Below are 16,984 nucleotides of genomic sequence, written 5' to 3' on the forward strand. Positions count from 1 at the left end.
CTTCACTCCCTAAACGACCTTATTCTCACATCAGATTTCCTGTGCACCAATATTTTTTCCATTCATCTTAAAGAGTATGTTCCAGCTTAAAAAAAAAAAAAATCACTTCAGAGAAAACAATTTGAAGTCTATCCAGTTGTACAAAAAATGCTGTAGTTAGCAGACCTTTTAATTTCGCAAATGGCATTCTTCTCTACCTTTTCCCTTTTCTCACTTTTGCCATATGGAAACTCCACACACACAAAAGAGGAAACCTTGAAAGTAACTACACTTCAAGAATCAACTGCACACACTAGGAATAAATTTCTGCCAGACTGCATTCCGCTACAATCTTAGAAACACTTGTAAGAATAATATATAAAGACAAAGAAAAACATGATTTTTATTTGCCTCTGGGTTGTTAAGGTCTTTTCCCAACTGGCACTATGAAAGCATTCTTTTCTCAAAGTATTGCTCTAAGTATGTTCTCTCCTAAAAGCAGCAGATTTAGTTTATCCATAGTGTTCTGGAACAAATACTAGAAATCAAACCTCTTCCTTTTTCTGACATCACTAAATGAGCACTTAGGGGCTGGGCAAACGAGCATTTGTAGCACAGACACTTCTCTCATGTTAGAAGGAATTAGAATTCCAAGTTAAAAGGCAAAACTACTTCACAGAAAGACACACGCATTCACCGCCCCGTTTCCAAAGCCACGGCCGGGAGCAGCACAGACACTGGCAGTGAGGGAAGAGCACCATGACCTGCCCGCACCATGAAATTCAAGGGGTTTAAGGAATCCAATCCCATTAGCTGTCAGACACCCAGAATTCCAAAGGAGACACAATCCAGAGATAATGGGATCTTTTCCCATTCAAGTACCAGATTAATGAAGAGAAGCTTGGGAGAACAAGAAACCACACCCAGAATTCAGGCAAACACAGAAATCCAGTTTGTGACCTATTCCAGTGCTTCAGAAAAACTTTTAACTTCACTAATATTTTGCCGCATACATTACAGGGATTTTATCTGGGCCCACTCAGAGGAGACTCTCAACTGAGCATCTGTGTTTTCCTGGAATTCTTTTGAATAATGCCCTTGAAAGGACTGAGAACATCTAGGCCCCAAAGCCACAGTGCAAAATAATATATTGAGATTTTTCACGTAACACACAAAAATTCACATGGCACCGCAAAAAACCACACGAGTTACACAGCTCAGAACTGGGTCACGTTAATTCTTACTGGTCAGCAGGCTGCCCACAGAATTCCCCTAGGATCTGCACGAGAACTTCTGACTGGACATAGAGAAAGGGAACCCCAAAAGCCATCAGCTGACACATGAAAAAGGAGTCCAGAGGGTTCTGGGCTACCTGGTGCCCAATCGAGGAGACTGTGCTCTGCAGGCGCTGGCTTGCCAGCCTAACTCTGCCCAAGAGGCCGAGCGAGTACTGCACCACCCTGCTAAAGAAGGAAGCGGAGCTACCTGGGGCCCTCTCTGCTGAGGCGGGGATGGTGTTTGCCCGTCCGTTTCCATCACTCGCCATGGCGTCCTGCAGAGGTCCCTTGTTGTCCTGGAAGAACGTGGGGGAAGTTAAATTCATGTTAGAATTGAAAATGTTACACGTACTGAACATGCTGAACTAGGAAAGCATCTCGCTCGCAGTTGTGATACCCCACGTAACCACAGCACAAGGTCTGAACCAAGCATGTTCCTTCTCAATTTATGGTTTTATTAAAGCTCTAAAAACCAAGCTGGATATCCAAGAAAGTCAAAGCAGTAAGATCCCTGAAGTGTGTTCTTCTGGGAAATAAAACAAGTACCATTTTTAGTCTTTATTTTTGGCAGGAGGTACGGCACATATGCTGGGATGGCTCCATTATCCTTCCATAAAGGAGGAGTACGGCTTCAGCTTGTACTAATAAAAACTGAGAAACAGGCAGAAAGACAGGCACCAGCACTATTATGAAGGAAAATATAATCTAAGGGAGAAGGTCAGTTTGCAGCATACAAGCTAAACAGAACTTGTTAAGAGACCAGCATGCAGCTTGCTCAGTGTAAAAATACTGAAAAGGGTTTCCAGGAGAAAAATTAAGTGCCTTGGATTGCAATGACAAAAGCTGAGAGACTGTTCTGTAATACAGTGTCTTCATCCCATATTTAAAGCACAAATGCTTCCACTACGATAGCATAGGAAAAGGGATATCCCTCCTTTTCACACAGGTTCCCATTAACACAAAGAAAACCTTCAGAAATGAAGGTAAGTGATCTTCATAGCTTATGCAAGTGGGTTAGAACTTTATGTCTCAAAGGAAAAGCAAACAATTTGTTTCGTCTTAAGAAAAACCGTGGAGAAAGAAAGCAAAACCAGAACTGGTAACACTATTCATATAAGTCTCTGCACGGACTGAGTAAGAACTTCAGCTGATAAGAAAACAAATCAAAATTCTGTTTTGAATGGGATAGTACATAATTTCATAATAAATACCATGAAAAAGAAGCAGTAAGTAGAGGAAGTGCTTTTAAATAATATTTGTAGAACTGCAAGCTTTCACAATATAAAAAAGCAAGTAAACGCACTCTGAATTTTTCTACTTAAAAAAAAAACCACCAAAACATCATATATACTTTCTCAGTGTTAAGAATCAAAATCTATTAACACGACATGTTAAAATGAAAATAACGAGTTACCTTTCCTGACAGAGGACCCACTGCTGGCCTCTTTCTTTGAGCATAACCAGAGAGCCGGTAACAGTAGTGAGGCTTACAGTAGAATTTACCTGCAGATAAAACACAAATGATGGTCAGCAATGAGAACACAGGAGTTTAGCACAATATAAATGCCCATCTCACTGCAACTTATTTTCCGCTGCCATTCCTGTTGCTCCCTCCAGTTTCTTCACTGCACAGGGGAGGCAAACACTATCTGAAGTTTTAACTCCAGCCCTCCTCTCTCCCCCTCATAACTAGCCTCCTTTCCATTGGGTGCCTGACAGCCATTTAGTTTAAAATCCTACCAAACACCAAAGCAAAGCTGTGAGGCTTGTGTGGTATCACATGCTAACAATGCGGCAGTGTGTGAGGAACAAAGAAATCATCACATGAAAAGCTGGCAGAAGCACTTTTGGAAAAAGCAAGAATGAATACAACCAGCAGAGGAAAGTGGGTGAGGACAGTGTTAACTCCCAAAGAACCATCCCTCAAAGTGCACAGTGTCTACTTGTAGAAAGGACAGTCAAACAATGTTTCATTTTCAAAAATAAGACCTTTTGTGATACTAGAGGTTTAGTAACACCCCAGAAGTCTAGATAGGCTTTTCACTGGTATCTGAGCACTGTCAGGAAGACAAAGCAGCACTAGCAACACCATAATACAAATAATAGCAGCAAATGGATGCCATGTAATTATCTTCCACTGTATCTTTGCCAGTGTATCATGCTTGCCATATGCAGCCCATAGCATCCCCTATTGCTATCCCATTCCTAGAGCTTTGCTAATGCATTCCCAACATATATTTTGACCTCTCCCTCTTTCTCTGCGCTAGTATTTGCACAGTCCTTTGTTTTATGGTGGAAAAGTGACAAACATTATCTATTGAAAAGTCTTTACTTAAATAAGCATTTCTTAATATTTCCACTTTCCAAAGATCACTCCAAGACTGTCTGAAACGAGCAACAGCAGAAAAGCTCTTAGATAAAAATTCCCAGACTTTGAAGCCTACAACCAGACACTGACTGCAGAACACTGCAGAATGCTTATCACTCCCAACAGCTACATGAACAGCAACAATGTGTGTATAGCTTTGTTGTTTTTTTTTTTTCTCCCAAAGAAAACTCAGACTGAAATATAAGCTGAATTTTCACAATGATGAGATTAGACGAGATACCACATATTTCTGTTTGAACCATATCCTCTTCGTACACACGCACAAGTGTTAGGCATGGAATATCATTTCAGAATCAATGCTATCAGTGTGCTGAAACTCCCAAGCTCTGTGTTTGCTTCACTGCCATAACTGCATACACAAGCTTGCTTGCAGAGGGAATCACTAAATCTGGTGGTAAAAACTGTTTCAGCCCATACAGCTGACAGAGGAGCCCAGTCTGTTACTGCTTAACATACAGTCAGGTTTTCAGTTACTTGTGAATGCCCAAAATAACAGCAGTGCTCAAAAAAATGCTTTTTCCCAACTTTGATTACTGGCAAAGATGTTACTTCTACGTGCTGGTCTCAAAATGACCATTGGCCCCTTTAAACTCGCCTGCCAAGTCTGCTGACCTTCTGAACGAGAAATAAAGGGTTTTCTATTCCTTACTGGGAGTCTGGTTTGATGATTCTAAGTTTCCTCAACTTTTCACAACCGAGCAAGTCCACTACTTAAAGCCATTATATAATGCATCATGAATACACAACTCTGGTTCTTTTTGCCCCTTAAGCCTAGATAGTGTTTCCATGGCCATTACTCCACCCAGTATATGTAAAAAGATTCTTCCTAGTTACACGCAGTAGATACTTATCAATTTGATAACACTTCCATCTGCAGTAAATATTCTGGAGTTTCATCCTGTGGCATATCAGTTTATAATTTATCTTCATCTTTGTCAATGAGCAGGGAAAATTACCAGTACAGACTTTTTTTCCTGTTACCTTTGTTTTCTACACCATCATGCTCCAAGTAGAATCCTCTGCAACTAACCTGTCACATGGTTTTACAACATTTTGCACATACTTTCCTATTGAGATAGGATTAAAGATAAGCAACTGTGGAAGAAAACAAAGGCATACCTGCTGATATAAATCAACATTTATCTGAAACACTTTCGCATATTTTTTCTTCAGAAAATGTGACATTTTAATCAATCACTGCTCAAGCAAAGATTGCAATATATTGCTACTCTTAGAAGGAGATTACAGTTCACAAGTGATGGGTGCTTTCAAATTATTACTTTCAATATGCACACTTTGTTGATAAATTGAGTTTCATCTGCTGCCACATTTTCTGGTTTCTCAGACCTGTAGAGTATATCTGAAGCTTCTCTTAATTCTTAGCATGTTAGATTCTATTAACTGAGTCATCAGCAAGTTTTGTAATCATATTCCTTCCTCCTTAGTCTATCAGATATGGAAAATGAGTCATTACTGAATCTTCAGTAACTACTTCAACACCACTCTCTCTGTAACACTGACTCACCTCTGTGCAACCTTGATGCTCCACTTTTTGCTACATAAACAGAACTTAGTTTGTAATGACCTATTATCATAGTCCCTGATTATAAAGTTCCTATTTTAGTACATCTAAAGTAAACATACAGATTTGGAGAGCTGCGATGTCTTCAAGAAGAACAAGCTGACTACATTTCTCTCCAACTTGGTATGTCCTCTTAAGTGGTATTAAACACCAAGGGGTTTTATTTAAAAACTGTCAAATGAGAGTAAAGAGTCTAGCTTTCAAACTCAGCCTCCAAACCCTTTTAAAGCCTCCAGCTACTATTTGATTCTCTGCATTCTAGCAGCTGCTAATAAAGTTCAATTAATTCCTACGAGCTCAGTTATTTTGCTGTCAGCATGACCTGGCCACAGGAAATCCATAAAGCTTCAACAGTTGGAGAGATGGAGAACAGCAAAAAGAGTTACTCTTCCCTAACTCACCCAATAAGTTTTTAAGTAGAAAAAAAAAAAAAAAAAAAAGAGCTGCAATCACTCAACAGACGATCCAGGACAGGTAAGAGAATTCTGGCAGAAAGGCAACTTCTCTTACCGTCTTCGATGTCGTAGGCGTAGGACGACAAGCGCAGGGTGGTCGCACAGTACTCGCACTTGAAGCAGCTGCGGTGGAAGAACTTGCCCTCAGCACTGAGCCTCTCCATCACATAGACCCGCTTGCGGCAGAAGTAACAGACGTCGCTGCCTCCCAGGTTTTGGGGGAACTCCTTTTTGAGCGAGCCCTAGACATAAACAGGGATGGCTAAATCCACATTGTGTCCGGCCTCACCGAGATCACACTGTCCCATCTTCTCTTCATTTACGTGGATACAGGAGCACCTAGATGCTGCAGTTCTTGGACATAATTCACAGTTTTAACCAGGACACCAAAAACTAACCTTATTGTCCAGGAAAAAGGGTCCTAGGATGCCATGCCTACATATAACCAGGAGTAAAATAAGCTCTGGGTGGATGAGTGGACACCGGTACTATCAATGACGACCTTGAAATAAATCACTCTAGGAGGCATGCATGATGGAAAGCCAAAACCATTAGAAAACCTTCAAACCAGCAGTTCTTAGACCTACATTATCAAAATCAGTATCTCCTCCAGAATGCAGCAGAAGTAAGCAAAAGTATTACGGACAGTTTCTCAACTAATTTTACCCAATCCTTGGACGCTGAGATTAGATTAAAATATTTGGCAAGGAAAATGAGGACAAGAGTGAGGGTGGATGGAGGAAGGGAAACAAAGTCTTTCACAAAGCTATGACAGGTTCCATCAGTGGTGTAACAACTGGACACTCACAATACTTCAGATCTACAGGACATCTAATCACAAACACGCATCACCTTCGGCACATGGTCTTACCAGTTCCTTCTTGTCTAGAAGGGTTTTGGGCTGCTCTTTCCTTTGAAGCTGATTGGCTATCTGCTCAGCCAATGAGCTCACTCCGCCTGTGTACATCTTTATGTACTTCTACCAGATGGGTTGGATAAAACAATAGTGAAGTGGGAAAAGAAAAAAGAAATCAAATTAAAAAAAAATAACTAAAATGATGATAGGTTAGGTGGTGAAAAAGTGCAGAGAGGTCAAATCATGCCAAGACAGTGGACAATATGAAGTGACAAGTAGTAATAGCAAAGCCAGTGTCATCAGAAATCACCAGTCCAGTCCAGGATCACCTGTAAGAACGGACAGGGAGACCTGCATTTTGCAATTGTTTAAATGTTCCAGAAATACTGTGATGATGAAGGTCTTGTTTTCACTTGTAGGGTATTTTGCACCCGGAAACCTGAGAATAGACACTCCTAAAAGATGAGGCTAAATATAGGTTAAGATTTTAGGTTCCAGGTAAAATTGGCATCAGAAACAAAGATCTTTTAGAAGACATGTCACACTGACTGCAGCAATGTATTTATATGCTCAGCAACTGGGAAGAATTCATTTACAGAGCATTCACAGTGCAGGGAGAAGTCCTTAATTAAGGAACTCAGGGTGATTCTAAAAACATTAATTCTTCCAATGCTAAAAATAAACAGAGGTGTATATGGAAAAAGATGGAAGAGCCTCATCCAATGCATTAAAGCCATACCTGCATACATCTGGAACACATACTTGTTCAACTGTGAACACGGCTTTATGACTTGGCTTTTCTCCATCATGGGTACTGACTGACTGCGTAACTTTGGATACCTAAACCCCTCCGGTATTCCGAGGAATCTAGGCAAGTTGGCTGTTACCTTGGATGGTACAAAATGAGTGTCTGCAAGCCAAGTTCAATCACTGCAGGAGCGGAGGAAGTGTTTTTCACAGGAAACACAACCGTTGGCAATAACGACACGGTTAAGAAAATGATGTGGTTCCATCCATGTTAGCTCAATCACACTGCAAACGCCACGCATTTGACTCGGAGCAGCAAGGAGCACGCCAAGCAACTTTCCTTTTCCAGAACAGGAAACGTTTCTAGCTAGAGACTCAGCTAATTTTGGTATCAGAGAGACACTCCAGCTTCTAGCAAGTGTAAAATATCAAGCATAATAAAAGGACTATTGTTGTTATCTCAAACCCCCCCTTTACTTGTATAGTACAACTTGCTTGAAGCACACTAGTTATTTCCCACAAGTAATAGCCAATTTAATATGTGTGATTATTAGCCTTTCAGCAATGTTTAAGACTTCACACGTTCAGACATGACAACAGCAGGAAGCATCACAAAAACTGAATCTTGCCACAGAATGGGTACTTCTTAGGGGAAAAAGACTTGGAAAATGGAGTGCTCAGCCAGAGATTACTGCTGCTGTCACTACAGTTCTAGTTCCTGAAGTTCTTTGTCACCGAGGATTTATTTCTACCCAGAAAGAACTTATACCTGTCTACTGATTCCATTCCAAAATGCAGAGCACTTGCAGTATTTCTATATGCAAGAAATAACAAAGGATTTGTCTTTCAAAATTTTCCAGGTTCCATATTTTTCCTCAGCCAGTGTGTGCACACAAAAATGCTGAGTTGCCTTTCTATGACAAATATTGTACCTTGTCAAGTATTGCATTTAAAATGGTGCTCACTTGTAAAATTTCCCTCAGCACTGATCTTTAACTGGCAATCACAGTAGATTTGACCAAGAGTTTTCATTTTCCCCTAAAGGACTAGAAACATCTGAGGCTCTTTAACTTTTCTTAAAAGATAGATCAAGCATTTCCATGGGAAAAATGTTTTTAGCTGAATCAGGTTTCCCCTGATCAAGTTTTGATCTGAAACCTTCATTCAACCTTAAACGCAGATCCTGCAGGATCTTTCAGTTTCTACCACCACATATGAGGTTCTGTGCTTACAAACTGAATATGCTAATATTAACTCACAATACCTTGGACTATCTGGAGTGAGAAATTTAATTGCTGAATTTTTCATTTGGGGTTGTGTGTTTCTGATTTATTTTGCTTTTTTCCTACATATCACACCTGGCCCAATAATGGGGTTTAAATGAAGCATTTTATCCTTCTTCCCACGGTCAAAAGCCTTCAAGATAGACAACGTTCTGCAGTATTTTCAGGAGCAGGAAAAGAACCCACTCCATCTTAGGTCAAGTCAAGTTCCTGCTGTTCATGTATGACAACTGCAACTAGTTCAAATTCTCAGTGATTTTTCAGAAAGCCAAAGTCGTTTTATTTCACGCTGTCCATTAATCAGATATGCACAAACACATTCTGCCATTTGGCCCAGAACCTCAACAAAAGCAGCAAGCAAAACCAGAAAGCTTTACTGCAAAGCCAGAAGGACTACCAGTGCTCAAAAAAAGCCTGGTTTGAGAGTGAGATGTACCAAAAGCTTTTCATTTACACCAAATGTTAAACACATTTAGCTTCAAAACCGCTTTATGGCTGACAAGAACCGAGCTGTGCCGGGCACAGGCTGCCTGTGGGTTCTCATTTGTGCATGGCTATGCACAGATATTGTGTTCTGCAGGTGAAGCATTGCCAAGCCTGGCCATCTCTCGTGGTGTGTCCTTGGCAAGCAAACACAGCTGGATGCACCTGGCAATGCCCAGGCCAAGGCTACCTGTCGGAGGGAGTCGGATGAAGGTGAGGAAGGGCGATTGGAAGAGCGGAGGCTAAGGGAGAGCTCCCACTGGTCAACAAAGAATCGGCGAGACGGTTCAGTCTCGGGCTAAAAAATAAAATGAAAGTCAAAACAATCACACATGGCTACAGAGGGAAGAGAAGAGAAAATGAAAAAAAAAAACCAAACAACAAACCACTCATGCCTTTCTGGCCACCATCAAGAACAATTTCTTGAAGACTTGTAGAAAAATATCCAGTGTATCTTCACTTTCTCCCTAGCGAGGCAGAGTAAGTCATTCTCAATTTGCTTTTTATTAGGTTTTAAGTTATTTAGGACCATTTGGAAGCAGTCACCTGCTTCCACAGATGTCCAATCTCCTGTAACCCAACCAACTAAGCCACTGGCAAAGATTCCAAATCAATTTCCTCTGCTTCTTCTGTATCTCCCATCGTTCTCTATTACTGGTCCAAGGCACTAAGATCATCTTTCAGGCCATGTGAGACCTCTTCTATATTTTAACTATATAAACCAAAAGCCTACTCTCCTGGGGGTGAAAGAGAAAGAAATTAGCTTGTATGCATTTCCTGTAATTAGCAGCAAATTTCCAACCTTAAATTTACTGTAAGCAGACTAGAAAAATCACACAAAAAAAGAATTAATCAATATAAAATAATCTGCTGCTCTTGCTTATCAAATGGCAAAGAATAAATCACAATCCGAGAACCTGCATCCTTCTGAAACCGGTTCTTCACAGAAGAACCCCAAATTTGGTCTTCCAACATACCCTTGTCATTATCTCTATGGATTATTATGCCCCTCTCACAAGAAATATGTCATACAAATAGGAAAAAAAAAAAGCTGAAAGTATCAGACAAACAGCAGTACTGGTAGAAACCATACATTTCTAAAAATTATAGTCTGGAAATAAAAAATATGCAAGTTTCAAATAATTTACTGTCTTTGAAAAGAAAGTTATGATTTTAGTAATAAAAAGGAAAAAATAAATGTCATGTAACTGCATGACCCATGAAAACATCTACTTCTAGCCACTTAGGATAGGCTAACCTCAAGATTAAATTTACTGGACAAAATGCAAAAGAGCTTGTCTTTCACAGTTTCCCCAATTTAAAGAAATATAATTGTTAATACACAAATTTTCCATACTTAAGATCATCAACATTTAATCAAATTTCTTCTCGGAAAATGTCTTACTTTTCTAAGCTGTCTTTCTCTTACCAAACTATTTTTCTTGTTTTCTTCCCTTACATCCCACATCATAATCCATCGTTGCTTGCAGTGTTCCAACATCTGTTTCCTCTTTTTCCCCTCTGCCCTACCCACTTTATGCTTTCCTCTACTTCGTGCTCTCTGTCTCCCCTCCATTTTCTCTCCTTTTCAATTCTGCACAATGCAGACATTAGACAATTTCAAAAATAATTTCTACCTTGGCTTTGCAATGCTGTTAATCTTTTACACCCTCAAGAGGAGCTTAAAATCGCCAGAGAGCAACACAAAAGGCAGGAGCAAGATGTTTTGGTCTAGATCTTCGTTTCTGTATCATTGTTTCAACTGCATAAGAAAATGCACACGAGCATTGTGGATCATGCCCAAGATCTTCAGTTGTGTCACTCATTAAGAAATAGGTGCCACTACATTTAAACTAGTCTTCCCATTCAGTCTTTCATATCTTGTTCTATGTCCCCAAATCACAAATCTAGCCAAAGGTTCACTGCTCCTTCCGAGAGAACAGCTTCACTGGCTCTAATCATCAGTAAAGATGGCACCCCAAAAAAACCCCAGCAATGAAAAGTGACCCAGAAGCTATAAATTTCCTTTCAGTGTGGTTTGGAAAAGTTATGCCTACCAGCAAACATTCTGGGACTACTTATGCTCCAGCTCATGAAGACAGTTTGATTTTAGATGGTTAATTCAAAACAATAAGTTATGAAAAACAAAAAAATCACTTTTATAGATGGTGTTTTCCAAAAGTACTCTGTAGTTTGTCAAATGCTGCTGAAGGTAACTGAAAACAGAAATAGGAGAAGCAACTAAAGAACCCCAGCTCAAACTGGCACATATTCACATATCCCAAAGACAACACACTGGAGAGAAAATTAAGCACAAAACCAAAACAAAACAGAAGAGTATAATGGAATCAAAGAAAACCCACACAAGCTGCCAGCTCTACCATTGGAAATAACTATGCAGGAAGCATGGACACAAAAGTAGTACTTTGGAGCCAGGAATAATGCTTGGAAAATGTGAATGTTCCTGCTTCCAGAAGAAAGTAAATCTGTGAGCAGCTGACTGGTAAATGACCACTGTGAGATGATTTGATCTGGAGCCCAGTTGGTTTTCAGCATCTACATGCTGAAGTTTAGAGGTTGTTCTTACTTTATTTTTTTATATTGCGTTTTGAGGAACAGAAACACTGTCCCTCACCAAGCAAGGAGACAGCTAAGAACTGGCAAGTCAGATGAAAACACTACACAAAATAGACTTGACTGTCATTTTAACCACATGACTGTAGAGCAGTGGTCATTGTATTTTGGCGAATTTTTCTCTGTGACCCCAGATTTCACCTGTACCCAGAATCCCGCACTGACACAGGACACCAGATAGGCAGGGCTGTCATCACCTGATGCCTCACTGCACGTCTGGACTCCAGGAGGGCAGCCAGCTGACATGCCCTTTGCTCAACATTCTCAGGCACTTGGTCACCAGAAAATAAACGAGGTGATCTCTGTGAGACGAGGAAGGAGGGAGGAAGTAAACAAACCAGCAAAAGAAAGCCCCAAAAGGAAGAGACACCAAAATGCCAGCCAAAAAGGTATGACATTCACATGCAGAACAGCAAGAGGAGCTCTCATGTGAAGACTTTCCCCCAGTGTCTACTGCCCTAATGAAGTGCTACATTTTGACCATCAAGGGCAAAAAACCCCAGCAGATTTAGTTGCTATTCACAACTCTCCCACTAGGACCTGCTGCAGCCAAAACCAAACAAGTGCACAGCCTCTCTCTCTGGCATTACCATCAAAAAATAATTTAAAAATGTGGCTTTATCATGCACAGAGGAGCTTATTTGTCAGTTTATTTCCCCATAGTTCTCCGTTCTCAAGGATCTCCTTTAAATATCTAAACCTGTACTTATTTGTTTCTCAGACTTCGTGCACAGTCACATATTTTTAGGGTAATGTCCTTCAGTTCTCGTAAAGAATGGAATGAATTCATTTCCTAAAGATGGTGGTATATGCAAAGTGAATGCTCTACATGCCAAAGAGAGGATGTTTTAACGAGCCTGGCTGGTTGAAGCTACGAACAGCAAAACCAAATACTCACAGAAGCTGCCAGTTTTACTTCTGCAACTTCACTGTCCTACTTGTTCTTACTCCACTACCATGTCAATGCACCACAGGCACAATATTTGACACCTCTGCTATTCTGGTCTTTCATATCAATCTTCCTAAACTGTTGTGTGGTGCACTTGGTGACATGGAAAAAAGACCTGGCTTGTGGCCTGCTGTATAAAGCAGGAGTATCACTTGCAGTATCACACAGACTTTAGCTAATTTGTTTGTAGAGTACAAAAGCAAACGGACCAGGAGCTACAAACATGTGCATCAAGAAACCTCAGGTCTGATCTGTCAAGAATGCCAGGGTACTGCTCTGTATTTATTGTCCTCTAATGCACAACAGGAAATTGGGTTCACACCCAGTTTACGAGAAACATTTTTCCCATTCAGATGCATTAATAATACTCTCTACTTTCAAGCCGCTTTCAGTTCCACCTACTCCTTCCTACTAGATCATTTTCAATAAAACTAGGGCCTTTTACAAAGCTGTGGGTTTCTGTGTCGCTGCAGACACGCGTATTCATTTTCTATTGCCTGTCAGAAAACATTCGGCCCACAAGAGGCTTTTGTTAGAACACATTCTGAAAGTTGCAACGGTTTTATTGCTGGCTACCACTTATGACTTAATTCATTCAAAGCCTTTACTGGAATGTCAATTAATTTGTCAATATGAATTCAAATCAACCGATCCTTTTGAGTGCCCATCTTTTCTTTTCCCATGCTTCTGTATAATACTGAGCCATTCAGACAGACTGTTGAATATTTCATTGTTAAGAAGGCTTCAAAGTCTCTATACTAAATAATGCCTCATCATTTTTCGTTTTACTTTGGCCTGTAGGAGGCAAGATGGAATGCCAGTTGTTTAACCATCCAGAAAGCAAGCAGTGAAAACAATGCAACCATGTTCGCATGAATTAGCACAAAACATAACTCTTCTTGTTCTGCTACAGCCACAGCATACTTCACTAAAGAGGTGTAAGAGGAAAAGGAGAATGAGAAGAGCTCAAGTGCTAGATCTAAGGCAAAATAAAAGCATATAGCACACTGTTGATGAATGCTTGTTATGCATTTACGTGGGTATCACACAGAAAGGATCGCTCCTAATTGACTCTCAGCAGTTCCAGCGTGTTAACAGCAGCATTAGGATAAGTGTGTTTCACTACCCAGTATATTTGCCCTCTGTATTGCACACATCCACCACAGCTTTGTGTCATCATTGCACACATCCACCACAGCTTTGTGTCATCAGTGCCCATGCCATTTGTTCATGCTCTTTACCCTTTCCTGTCTGGGACTCTGCTCCCCGGGATAGCCGGCACCAGGTTCCCTGAATCTCTGCAGGCAACAAATTATGAGCTTAAAAACAATCACAGACCAACCTCCTAATCAAAACACACTTCATCTGATTTTTTTTTTTTTTATGAAGCAGGTAGAAGAGAGGTCGTAACAATAGCAGAACAGTTTATTAAGTATATTCTAAACCTGGCAATAACAAGTTGGCTCCTGCAGAGAAATTTTTTTTTTAAGTATATATTCATATGAGGTCAGTAAACAACAATATAGTACCATAATGTAATGAAATTAGTACAATAAGGAATGAAAGACACTCAATATAACTCATACCGTGATGTTAGTTCAAAGGAAGGAAATGAAGAGTTTAAAAGAAGTGGCAGAATGAATGCATTAGATGTGCAGAGGTAGAGGTTTTAAAAGACAGAGTAACAAGGACATATCTGTCTGACTTGCTATGAGGCTTGAGCCAAGATAATTTCAGGAAAAGAAATCATTCCTAAGGAAAAAAGAATGTCTCCAATAGAAGACTACTCAACTGAGTCTAACAGATCAGTTCTGTAGCACAGAGGGTAAAAATTCCTGAGAGTTAAAAGAAGGAAGTCTGATTTTTCTTTTAATTATTTCTTTGAGCAAGAAGGCAGGCAAAAAAAATTTTTTATGGGATACAATATACAAAATGATCAAAGTACACTTGAACCCAGCAGTAGCTGGCTCTCATGACTGAACTAGGCAACCAAAAAGACACAGGACAAACAAACACTTGGAAAGGTGAAGGAAGGAAAATACAGAGCTGCCGGATCCTTAGTGACTGAAAGCAAATTTCTCTATACGGAAAATGAATCTCCATGCTATAGATTAGAAAATAAAACTCAGCATTTCACTGCCTTAGTTTCTCTATCTGTAAGCTTGGGGAAAACCTTTTGTCTTTCCTAAAACATATCCCACAAAGTTCTCAAAGGATTTTGACAAGAGGAAGGCAGCAAGCTATGGACATCATCTGATAATGTCACGCTCCAGTCGAAATGCAGGTTTTGCTAATGAAAGGGGCTTTCCCCACCCATTCTACCTCGATGCCCAGGCATCGTATGCTGTCCACAGTGTGGCAGAAAACCAACCACCTTTTTTGTTAGGACAGGTTCAAATGGGATCAGTAAGCAGCCCTGACCTGTTGTGCAGATGCAGACCACAGAGGCAACAAAGAATGCCCTTCTGGAGGCTGACAATAATTAGACCAGATAAAGTGCAACATGTAATTACTCTGAGAAATTACAGCAATAAGGCAAGTCAAACTTTATGACAAAGAATAAAACTTATCTACTCTGCTAAAAGGTAACATGCCTTTACAGACTTTATGGGCATACAAGTGTTCAGCAAAGAAATATTCTCTATCTATGGGGAAATTCATTTGTACAATCTTTATATGAAGTAATGGAACTTCAGCTACCTTTCATGACCTCAATAGTAGTTCAGGATTGATCAGAAAGGAGTGGATTTTATTACGGCAGTAGGAAAATTAAACAAACATTAAAAAAGGAAAACAACTCGAAGTAGTACAATGACAATTACAAGAAGACACAAATATTAAAGGATTTCAGGTAACATTTAACTAGGACAACAAATACACGTGCACAAATATCTGGATGCATGTTTATGTACTGGCTCAAAACAGCTATCACTGCTTCAGGTTCAAAGTCAGACAGACTGAACACAAACTCTTGTGAGACAACAGGCAGAGTGGGGGCACAGTGGACATGTGCAGGCCACTACAACACCCCAAAAAAGCACTTCATACAAGTAATCCTAAAAAAGTTTTATGGATACAAGGGCAAATTTTCAGTCAAATTTTAAATGAAGAGTGGAGATGGAGTAAAGTTTCATTTTCTTTCCCTCCATTACTCCATTACTCCAAACATTTCTTTTCTACTTTGCTGTATCTCAACACCAAGAAAGGCTACTGTAATTAAAAATTAGCCTACAGCAAAATCTGAATCTCCAGTGGAGCCTCTCCATGTTTCCACTGAGACAACGCTGCCCTATGTTTCTAACCTCAGAGGCTGAGAAAGCCCTATCAGCATCTGAAAAAAAGAAAAGTAGAAATCTCTTTATAAATGGGATATCTGGTAACTGATCTAGTCACTTGTACAAGCAGCAATGAAGAGAAAGGGACGGAGCATGCAGAGGGAATCACCTGCTGCCTGGGATACGGTGGAGAGGAAGATGGAGTGGAAGAGAGCATGATCACTTTTTTGGGGCAGGTCCGAGAACGTTCCTTATGCCTCATCTTTTTTTAAAACAGAAAAAGAAAAAAAAATTCATAATAATGGTAGAAAGGAGATAACATTACCTCTGGTTTGGTAAGACAGGTCAGAACACACAAACTGAGAGACTGTGACCCCAAGCTCACACCTCTCACAAATGACCAAAAGCTTATCTGAAGCTTAGGGACCCAAGTCTTTTATGCAGAGCCACATGATCACAGTCAAATACAGACTTATATCAACCAATTAAACCAACAGCTTCTGACTCAAGGTCTTACAACCAGTGAAAGGCAAAACTTGGAACTCTACACAGCACAGTTGGACTGCTCTCTTTGCTTCATGAAAAATTACTTATTGCTGTGCCTGGTAGTGTTTAAAAATATCCATCCCGTTGACCTAAATACTCTTGCTTGCAGTTCATTAGTAATACAATTCAAGTCACAGCATTCTGTCCTCAGCTTCAGATCCCTCTTCTTAAACTTCCAGATATTAAACCATCTTTAAACCATTTTTAAGTTAAGTTGTACTACATTCTAGCAGAACAGAAATACAGCTGGTTTATAGCCAAAATGTAGCTGTATCTAATAGTCTGAATATTACACAATTGCACATACAAGTCCTCAATTTCATGCCCTTCTAGTGTTGTACCTCCTTACTATGTACAGTCTTTTCTCCACCACTTCTTGTTTATTAATGTATCTTCTGCCTGATATTTCCTTTTCTTTTGAGTTCTCACCAGAGCATATCTGGAAATGGTTGCACTGTGAAAAACAAAACATTCTGTCCCCACAGCCACTGTTAGATGAGTCTCCAAAGAAACTGCACATAGTTTAAAG

The 16,984-nt window shown here is 40.0% G+C and overlaps 1 protein-coding gene across 5 annotated transcripts in view; it reads right to left on the reverse strand.

Moving 5' to 3' along the window:
• The window catches only part of MICAL3 (microtubule associated monooxygenase, calponin and LIM domain containing 3), a 168,157-nt gene that overhangs the window by 68,862 nt on the left and 82,311 nt on the right, over positions 1-16,984 (reverse strand). For 4 of the 5 annotated variants that reach the window (XM_032689367.1, XM_032689366.1, XM_032689365.1 and 1 more), the window contains 3 exons: positions 5,738-5,924; positions 2,671-2,759; positions 1,465-1,552 (listed from right to left, as the gene is read on the reverse strand). In XM_032689367.1, coding sequence (XP_032545258.1) covers positions 1,465-1,552; positions 2,671-2,759; positions 5,738-5,924 — 364 coding nt within the window. Of the gene's footprint in view, positions 1-1,464; positions 1,553-2,670; positions 2,760-5,737; positions 5,925-6,553; positions 6,662-9,241; positions 9,350-11,882; positions 11,988-13,875; positions 13,933-16,078; positions 16,172-16,984 lie in introns of all 5 variants that reach the window. The other variant, XM_032689368.1, reaches the window with a different exon arrangement.

Source organism: Chiroxiphia lanceolata, chromosome 5, assembly GCF_009829145.1.
Source record: "Chiroxiphia lanceolata isolate bChiLan1 chromosome 5, bChiLan1.pri, whole genome shotgun sequence".
NCBI lineage: Eukaryota > Metazoa > Chordata > Aves > Passeriformes > Pipridae > Chiroxiphia > Chiroxiphia lanceolata.